The 10885-nt window shown below is 44.6% G+C and overlaps 1 protein-coding gene across 1 annotated transcript; it reads left to right on the forward strand.

Annotated features, from left to right (window-relative positions):
• Positions 1-263: 263 nt before the first annotated feature.
• On the forward strand, positions 264-10368 carry LOC135917720 (uncharacterized). The gene is made up of 3 exons (XM_065451287.1): positions 264-332; positions 1469-2071; positions 10276-10368. Exons 1-3 carry the CDS (start codon positions 264-266, stop codon positions 10366-10368), a joined length of 765 nt encoding a protein of 254 aa, XP_065307359.1.
• The last annotated feature ends 517 nt before the right edge of the window (positions 10369-10885 follow it).

Here is a 10885-nt window from a genome sequence, read left to right on the forward strand (position 1 = left end):
GAAACAGTCTTATCTTTTTCGAGTGCTTCTGTACGTAAATTCACGCGAAGGCCGGAATACCCCCACCCTCTTTCCTACACATCACTCGCTCCCTGACTGAACACAAACAACGCGCTTCGTACAGTTCGCCGATGACACCTAGCAAACGTTGCGGGCACGACGTTGGGGGCAGGACGCTCCTTTCGGCACAAACTGACGCTTCATGTACCAGGTGGTGCTCGGATTCTTCGCTGTCGTGGCGAACGCCGACTTCGCGGTGGAACATGGCTTCCCCAAACCTTGGCCAGATGCTGCTACAACGGATCTGCAATCATCTGCTCATGTCTCACACGGTCCGCGAGATTATTTGCTGGAAATCGTGTACGATGTCCGACGCATCGAAGTGGAATCTGCGCATCGGGGAACCTTTCCGGTTCCGCTGCGCGCTGGCCATATAAAGGACCAGCCAAGCCTAGAGCGACTGGGGCACGACGCTCTTTTCGGCACAAACTCACGCTTCTTCATGTACCAGGTCGGTTACCTATATGGAACTAAGTGTTATCGCTCTAGCAACGTTATGATTTTAAGGGTGTCGTGCCCCATTAGCAAGCGACAAATGATTGAGTGTCTTGAACATGCCAGCCTGTGCTTCGTTGATGCTCTACTATTCTCTCTCTACGACGGCTGCCTGACGCTTTCTCAAATCTTACTGCTCTTTTCTGGGGATGTAGAACTAAATCCAGGGCCCATGAATGCAGTTGAATGTGACCAAATGACAAGCATTGAAAGGATTCTAATAGAAATGAAAACAGGCCAGGAAACTGTGCTTGCGAAGTTAACGGAAATTACAACAAGACAATGTGAACTAGAATCCGAAATTACGGACTTAATAGAGAAGACAAACAATGTAGAAAGTCGTATTGCTCGGGTGGAAAAAATGGAAGATAAATTTATGGCTAAACTAGACGACTTGGAAAATAGAAGCCGTAGACATAATCTGGTCTTTTTCGGTTTGCGTGACAGGGAGCATAACGAGACGTGGGAGGCGTCTGCAAAACTAACAAGTGGAATATGCAAGGATGTGATGAAACTTGATATTTCGGTTGAACGGGCTCATCGCGTAGGCGTGTTCAGAGAAGGTAAAAACCGGCCCATAGTAGCATGCTTTTCAAGGTGGAAGGCTAGAGAAAATGTCTTTAGAAACGCTTACAGACTAAAAGGCACTTCGTACAGCATCTCTGAAGATTTCAGCCTAGCCGTACAAGAAAAAAGACGTCAGCTTTGGAATTATGCGAAAGAAAAAAGAAAGAACAAAGAAAATCGTGTTCGCTTGAGTTATGATAAATTGATCATCAATGGGCAAACGTTTGTCTGGGATAGCGATATGCGCACGCCAGTTCCACTTCAGGCGCATGCGTGACTGGACAGAGGCAAATGGCGCATTCCGCATTCCGTTCCTCCGAAAGATAACTCAGCACGTTGCTCGCAGCCTGAACGGCGCTCTATCCTGCTTGTAAATTGTCGCAGCATAAAGAACAAAGTCGATAACTTCATGTCTTTAGTAGCCACTGTTACACCTCAGATTGTGATGGGCACCGAATCATGGTTAGACAAGGATATACCTGATGCAGAAATCTTTCCGCCTAGTTTTACTGTCTATCGGAAAGATAGGCGTGGACATGGCGGGGGAGTATTCCTTTTGATATCAAATGCATTGTCAAGTACACAAATTTTATTTGAAAACGATTCTGAGTCTGTCTGGTGCCTTGTGAAATTGCCTAACGGAAACAATGTAGTCTACGGGACTTTCTACCGCCCCCCCCCCGGCAGCAGCGACTCATTCGGATTGCCGTCTGAGATGCCATCTCTCCTGCCTAATAGCGTATTTCTAGGGGGGGGGGGGGATTTCAATTTGCCAGACTTCAACTGGAATGCCGGATGTGTGGCTGGCAATAGGTCCCGTATTTTCACAGAGTTCGAAGAACTTCTCGGATTAAATGGATTGCAGCAGTACGTACTGGAACCTACGCGAGAAAATGCAATTCTAGACTTAGTACTTTGCAATGAGCCGAACATAATATCAAAAGTTACTGTTTGCCCAGGTATTAGTGACCACAGGGCAGTTGTCATAGAACTTAACATACAGCGACTACGGATGGCGCAAATTCCACAAAGAAAAATGTACAGCTACGACAGAGGAGACTATGCTGCCATCAGGACCGAACTTGAAAATTTCTTTCCTACTTTCCTATATTTGTCAAACGCACGCTGTCCGTTAACTTTGTGGTCAGTATTTCGGGACAAACTACTTGAACTAGTCGAAAGTCATGTTCCATGCAGGTACCTGCGGCAACGAAAAAAGCAAAAACCTTCGTTTAACGTAGAAATACGTAAACTTATCAGGAAAGCAAGACAAATGTATAGAACATTTTCTGCCGACACCAGTCTGGCAAATTAGAAACGCTTGCAAGAGATAAATAAACTATTGAAAGCAACAATTAAAGCTGCCAAAGATACCTTCTTTGTTAACCTAAACAAGGACTTGAGAGAAAACCCAAAATCTTTTTGGAAATATGTAAAACAAAATCGAAAAGAAGACATATCGATACCATCTTTAACTGTTGACGGCAAAACCGTGACGTCGGACTATCAGAGGGCGGAATGCTTCAACAAGTACTTCCAATCTGTGTATTCGCTATTACCGGCTGGGGAGACTTCGCTATTGAACAACGCCAATCAAGGCGATATGATGCCAGACATTGAATTTGATGTTAGTGGCGTCGACTCTTTATTACGGCATTTAGATGACACAAAAGCAATTGGACCTGATGGAATATCCCCAGTAGTCCTTAAAGAGTGTCATGGCATCATTTCTCCGTATTTAACGATCATTTATAAGCTTTCCCTTGAAACAGGCCTCATTCCCCAAGATTGGAAAACGGCAAGCGTGACACCCATCTTTAAATCGGGCGATAAAAATCTCAGAGAAACCTATAGGCCGATTTCACTAACGTCAATATGTTGCAATATATTCGAACACATTTTATATAGTAACATGTCTGCATTGCTTGACTCAAACGCTTTTTTGCACCTTCCCAGCACGGATTCCGAAAAAGTTATTCCTGCAACACACAACTAATAGAATTCCAACACTTCCTATCTAAAACCATTGATAACAATAGTCAGGTAGACGCGGTTCTTATTGATTTTCAAAAAGCTTTCGATATTGTGTACCATAAGCTCCTAGATGTAAAGCTCGCTGCATTAAATATAAACGAAAACGTTCAAAATTGGATACGAAACTACCTAAACGGAAGAACCCAGTCTGTTGTCCTAAACAACGTTGGATCTTCACCAATAACTGTTTCTTCGGGCGTTCCTCAGGGAAGCGTAGTGGGGCCCTTGCTATTTTTAATCTACATGAATGACATTGTCGAAGTAATTACATCACCCATAAAACTATTTGCTGATGATTGTGTGATATACAGAGAAATTACCACTGAAGATGACATAGATACATTGCAAACAGATTTAGAGAAGGTAGCAATCTGGTGTAAAAAATGGAACATGAATTTAAATATAAAAAAGTGCAGTAGCGTAAGTTTTTCCAGAAAATTATCGAAATTTGAGCACCGATATAACATCAATGGCACGCTTATCGACATACAGTCGGAATGTAAGTATTTAGGAGTCTATTTTACCGAACCACTCACTTGGCATAAACAGATTGACACTGTCATAGCAAAAGCTAGCAGGATGTTACCTTTAATCGCAGAAATTTTAAACAGGCAACACGCGAAGTTAAAGAAACTTTATACTTCTTACATGTTAGAACAATACTTGATTATCCTTGTGTAATATGGGATCCCTATCAAGATTACCTCATTAATAGACTGGAAAAACTACAGAACCCAGCAGCAAGGTTTGTTTGCAATAATTACAGCCCGTACTCTAGCGTTTCCGAAATGAAGGCCACTTTAGGATGGGATCTACTACATTTGCGTAGGCAGAAGTTAAGGCTTAAACTGTTGCACCGAATATATAATAATCAGACAGGTATTAATCGCTATAACTATCCCCTGGAACCAGATTATATATCGACTCGCTGTGATAACAACAAAAGATCTCTGCCTATAACTGCAGAACAAACACTTTTTACTACTCTTTTTTCCCCAAAACAGTTAGACAATGGAACAGTTTATCAAATGATATAGTAAATGTGTCAAATAACGAACTGTTCTATTCAATGCTGTGACGGCGCTCTTGTAAAACAAATGTATGTGTTATATACCTTGGAACCTGCTTGTTTCGCGTTACTTGTATGCCTTTCTCAACAGCTATTGTAGTGATTCTGTTTGCCAGTATATCTGTCCGAAAGCTTCTCTGTATTACTGGTTATATTTTGTTCCCCCCTACGTAATGCCTTTATGGCGATGTAGGTACTCTGTAAATAAATAAATTCATGCGAAGGCCGGAATACCCCCACCCTTTTTCCTACACATCACTCGCTCCCTGACTGAACACAAACAACGCGCTTCGTACAGTTCGCCGATGACACCTAGCAAACGTTGCATAAGCATCGAATTGTCGAGAAAACAAGAATTCCATAATTATTTATAACACCTATAATTAGGCCCGTAATGGTAAAATTTTTAGCACATCGCACACACAATCCCCCCCACACACTTTTTATTAAAGTATGTATATTCATTTCGATGTCGAATCATAAAGAATATGCAATGCAGAGTGGTTTCTGGACAATGGGAAGTATAAGTGATAATCGTAGCATCACATTTGAAAACATTATTCCCGGCATTTTTGGCACGTGCTATATTTAACACACGCACATTTAATTCTTGCACAAATTTTCTACATTGGTCCAGTTACTGTTACGAAATTTCATCTTCAGAGCATTTGTAGTTGCCCCCCGGCTGCACTCAAAATTTTGCGCCACTCTTATAAGTCATGCCCGCTCGGAAGCACTCGAATGCGCAATTTGTTGCCAAGTGTGTGACTAGGCCCCATACTTTAACTTTGCTAGCATATTAGCCATTATGTGCCCTTATTTTCAAAATCAAACACATTGCTTTGATTAGTTCACCGAGGAAACTGAAGCAACCGATTACGAATCCCGTATGACACATGAAGATAATGAATAAAACGGGCGTTCAGTAATTCTTTTTAATGGTTTCATTGAAACTGAGGAAACAAAGGTTTCGCCACAGATCGCACTTAGCATTCCTACTATGTTCACCTAATTTGAAGTTGGTGTCTTGCGAAAATTTTAGGACTGTTCCAAATATTGCGAATATTGCTAATATGAGCAAGGGGACAAGCGGCACAACAAAGTAGTGAAAGCAGCATTTCAAAAATCCACGGAGCTCAAAAAAAAAGAATCTTTGGGGAAAACTGAGCTCCAAAAGAAACCAACTTTAGAAAAACATGAGGCACAGAGGAGAAGAATTTGTGAAGCTCGCGGTTGGCTCAGATATTCGCAGTAAAGCTATGGAAGAAGGAGGTGAACCAATGGTCCGGCCATTGAAGACGTGCTGTCGGGTTACAGGCACCAGCCACAAAGCCTTTAGCTTACGGAACCGACCAGTCAGGGGCCTCTAGACAGCTGCGATCGAGGACGGAAGGCAGGTAGTCGGGCTACATGTCTGAACTGATAGCGGCATGCCTTTGATGTCCCTTCCTCCTGGCCATTCCTCGTCCGTACTTGCGTTTCCTCAACCGAATGGGCACAACCGAGCAGTCACACCCATCACTGCCTTGGTGAGATTGTCATTATTGCTTACTGCTTCACATGCCGTCAATAAACGCTGAACTGTTGTTGCGTTGACTGCCCCTAGCTATGTGTCATAACAATATACCGTACTCATTTTGTGACAACTATACTTGCCTTCTGCTCTTAACCACTTCATTGACTCTCTAGTGTTGCTATTTCTTGTTTCTTGTGCCCATTAAATGTCTCATGTGTCACATGTACAAACGGCATCTGATTTCGGTGCTCTGCGGTTATGCCTCAGTGATCCACTGAAACATTCAAAGAGAAGATGCTTCACACACACCTGCCTGTCTTAGCCTCTATTGTCGGTGCGTATTCGATGCACACGACGTAAGCAAAAGCAAAACCCTGCCGCCAATTGAAATGGGGGAAGGCCCCAATCAGGTAAGTTGCTTTTCGGAGTTCTCGAATGCCTGGCCCGCACCCATCTTTAGGTTTCTTTGTCTTAGCACGCTGCATCATTATTCAAACCCGTAATGCTTAGCTGAGCAGCAGGTCAAAATACAGTTGTTCAGGCAACCTTATCAGTTTTGCTTTCATAATAAATCCCTCTTCCTCTCGAAAATTACGGCTTCTGTGCAGGTCACGCCATCTCTCGCAAGCATGCGATGGCACTCAGCGCTACTCAATGTGAATGGAGAGGAAATATAGCCTCGTATATCTGCTGGTTTCTACTTACACTTAAAAGCAGAAGTCATTTAAAACTCTAACCTGGGAAAATCTTTCGCCGAAATCTTTTTCAATAGCCTGAGAAATTCTTATGGGTTGTCTTTCGAGCTTCATCCTACAAAACGGATCAACGGCAATATTTTTCTTCCATGAATTTTATCTTCACTACTTCATTTCAGAGTTAAGTATCTCGCAGAGTTATTTGAGGGTTATTGTGTATGTTTGCGCTACTAAAACACGCTATTCGCACCGTATTGGTAAGTAGAAATGTTTAGAGGAACTTGGTTAAATTACGTAGATTTCACCGGCTCTATGTGCATCCAGCAGAATGCTGTAAATACAAATTCCAGCTGCAGCATTTGCGCCACAAGCCTTGTTGTACACTTTTGCGTCGATGTTCCCTATATTGGGGTCACTGAAAACTTCATAATTTCACACATTGCGACCGCAAAAGACGTACATCTATCTTTATTGGCGGTCTCCGCTGGGGCATGTACTGTGTGTCAGCATGTTCACATTTATTGTAGTGGAACAAAAAAGCGCATGTTGTTAAAGTCTTTATTCGCTTGTAGAGGTAAGACCATCCAGGCAAGAAGCATTAAACACTTGAATATATGGGGGATTGTGCCCACAAGCATTGTTATACATGCTTGTGCAATTTATATCCATACCGTCGCTCACAATTTTTTGAGTGAGAAGAACCATACATTTCTTCTCTGCGAAACAAAACAACATAAAGAAAGTCAATGTAGCGAGAAATTCACCGCGAACAAAATTCGTTATGTAATGGCAGCACAAATCAAACGTGATGACATGACAAAGGCCATGGCGGCCGCATTTCGATGGGGGCGAAATGCAAGAACACCTGTGTACTTAGATTTAGGTGCACATTAAAGAACCCTCGGTGGTCCATGTTTCCGGAGTGCCCCACAACGGCGTGCCTCATAATCAAATCGTGATTTTGCCATGCAATACTCCATAATTTTTAATACATAATTTTTAATAACGTTACAAACATCGGTGAACGTGGAAAACAAAGATATATTTGTCCCGTTGTAGTGATGTTGAATAATACAGCGGGAAAACTGTGAATGACGAAATTAAGTTTTTATTCGTAGAACATGTGCCCACAAAAGCGAGTTATGCTATGTTCACACTACGGTCGTAACGCGCGTAACAGCTCTTTTGGCGTATCGAACGTAACGGCTGTAAAAAACGTTACGGCAGTTAAGCCGGCACCTTTGTTCACATTTACTGCTGCTTAAATTACGGCTTTTACAACAGGCCAATCAAATTTGCAGCTGCAGAATCGACGTCACCAGCGGTCCAATATGGCTCCTGCCAATATGCGAGCGCTGGCCGAGATCAAAGAAATTCACGCCCCAAACAAACTTATAGTCATGTATTCCATCGCTCAAACACGACAAAGGCGACGCAGAAGGGTTTGGGTGCGGCAAGTATTTCTCGACAGGGCCGTGGACGGCGATTTTCACAACCTTTTCGCCAAGCTCCGAGTTGGTGACGCTGCGATGTTTCATAACATCATGCGCATGTCGCCCCAGCAGTTCCGCTTCCTTGAAAACCTAATGAGACCACTCATCGAAGTTCGGAGCACGCATCTGCGGCCATCGATTTCCTCGGCGGATAAACCAGATGAACTGAAAACAGTCTCGCAAGGCGCACTGCAAAAATTGTCACGAACACAGCCAATCGTGCGCACGGAACGGCGGAATGGCACTTCCCGCGCCCGGAGCTGTCTGCAGACGGGAGGACAGAAGTGTCGTCGCCGGTTGTTGCAAGCCGAAAGCTTATCGGTCATTGGCTGTGTCGCAACGGTCGTAACATAACAGTCGTAAATGTTGCCGACCGTTTAACACTCTCACCCACGATTTTTGCGAGAATTGCGCACGTTGGTACCTTTACGTTCGCAGTCTGAACTAGACGCATACGCTTGTTGCGCTTCCGCTTACGTATGTTACGAAAAATCGGCGCCTTACGAACGTAGTCTGAACATAGCATTACTCTTAAATCGCAGCAATAGCGGTGAAGAACAAGGTGGGCAATCGTCGAAATCTGATCGGATGTCGGCTTTTATACATGAGTCATCGAAGGATTCGAAATAATCGCTGGTGCGTGCGTGTCTTCCCGAAAGTACTACACAATTCGCGTCGCGCACATATGCATATTACAGTAGGTTCGGCTACAACACACATCGGATAGAATCATCGATAACATTCCAGAAATATTCCGAAAAACTTCCGATACATGCAGGCACGTCCTCTGCTCACACATAACATTTATTTGGTGATAAACAAGCATAAACAGCCCGATAAACAAGCACATCTGTAAATACCCTTTATTAAAAACCATCATCACGATGCTGCAAACATAACAGGAAAACGAAAAGCAAAAGCACGCGCTGTAAATATACAAAATAACAAAGCTCGTCAGCGGGCGTACACAGGTTTAAGCCGCACCATATGAACCACTTAAAGGGAAGCTGAAAGGTCTTCCAGAAAAAAATGAGTGAACATCTGTACATAATGGTTTTCAACCCTCCGCATTCGAATATCGTATCGAAATTGAGCGAAAGAAAGGGCAAATATATTTTATTTCGACGAAAAGTGCAGCAGCGGACACGCCCAGCTCGTGCGTCTCGTTTCCGCCTGTGATTGGTCGGGCGCCTCGTCACGTCAACTCTAGTAATTGATCGCTGCTGCTACACTTGAAGCGCGGTGCCAGGTAGTTTGGTGCTGTTTTTCTGAGACGGTAATGGAAAATTTAGAGAGATTGCGTTTTTCTGAGGAGTTCGGCGTTACTCCCTACATGTACGAGCCGATTGCGAAGAGCCAGCCTCTCGAAGAAGCAAACGATGCTGGTGCGAGCAGTGCTTTCGACGCGAACGAAAGGAAAGTCTTGGGATCTCTTCGTGTTGGAAATGCTCTTTGGTGAGTATGCTTTTTGCGAAGCGATCTAGTGATCTCGCCGATCTTTCGCCGATCTAATGAGCTCGTTTCCGGTCAAACAACTGTATTGTTGTGTTCCTGCATGCCTCCTCGTGGAACGTAAGCGGGGATGCGATCGTCGGCAGTGCGCTGTCCATAGCTGTCGGCAATCTACAAAGACGGTTTAAACGCGTGAAAAGCTTGCCGGTTCATGCGGTACGTGTAGTGACCTTCATCTGTGGACTACCACGTTGACTACCACTCACGTTGATTACCAGTCACGTTGACTACATCGCACGTTGACTACCACTCTACATACACGCAGACGCACCAACAAAAGAATGCAGGGTCGATCGAAGCAGATTACGATGGCACGCACGCAGAAACAAGCGTGCTCAGGCACGGTCGCGGACGCTGCGAAGGAACGAAACACTAGAGTTGAAGTCACAGCACCACGATTTCCGGTCTCCGCTCGCATCGTCAGCGTCAGCAACAGCGCGCGGCATTCGACGGGGGGCGGAGCTACAGCGCAATTTCAACCGGTGATTACGTCGCTCCTAACTGAAAAAAAAAAACGAAATTTTACCTACATGGTTTATAAGGTTCCCGCATCAGTATATGAGCGTCTTATTGAATTCGGCAAACTCTTCAGCTTCCCTTTAAGATTGTGCGTGGCACCGCTGTGATTGCGAAATGCCGTCAGACACGGTCTCATTGTCCACTGATCTGATTATAGTCGATGATCTCGTTGGGCCCGAAATAGCGAAGTAACAGTATCTCGCTAAGTCCTCGATGGCGTCCGAAGCCAGACGTGGTTTCCGAGCTTGTACTCGACGGAGCATCACAGAAGATGTAGAGCCGGCTGTTTGTCTTCTGCTGATTCTTGATGCGCAGGGGTGCGAGCTGTCGAGCTTCTTTGGCGTACTGGAAATAGGCGGTGACCTAGACTTTCTCTTCGTCGGTGGCATGCGGCAGCATGGCCTCTAGAGTCAACACCGGGTTGCTTCCCTAAACAAGCTTGAACGGTGTGATATGCTTTGTTTCCTGCACCGCCGTGTCGTTAGCGAAGATTACTTACGGCAGTACGGCATCTCTGGTCTTGTTTTCGACGTCGAAGGGTATTATTCAGGCGCTGCGCAAGGCCATTCGGCTGCGGCATGTAGGCAGTTGTCCTCCTGTGCCTTGTCTGAGTGCACTAAAGAAGAGCTTGCGTGAGCTCAGCTGTAAAGGCCGTTCCTCTGTCGGTGATGAGTACTTGTGGGGTGCCATTTCGCAGCAGGAAGTTCTCGACGAAGAATTAAGCGACTTGGGCCACATAATCTTTTGGCAGAGCTTTAGTTTCAGCGTCACGGTTAAGGTGGTTGGTAGCCCTAACAAGTCCCTTGTTTCCAGTTGTTGACGTCGGAAAGAGCCCTCAAAATTATCCCTATTTGCTGAAACGGTCGGCAAGGAGACTCGGTCGGCTGTAATACTGCCGGTCTTATCACTGGTACCTTGCGTCACT

The sequence above is a fragment of the Dermacentor albipictus genome, chromosome 3 (assembly GCF_038994185.2).
Source record: "Dermacentor albipictus isolate Rhodes 1998 colony chromosome 3, USDA_Dalb.pri_finalv2, whole genome shotgun sequence".
NCBI classification, from domain to species: Eukaryota; Metazoa; Arthropoda; class Arachnida; order Ixodida; family Ixodidae; genus Dermacentor; species Dermacentor albipictus.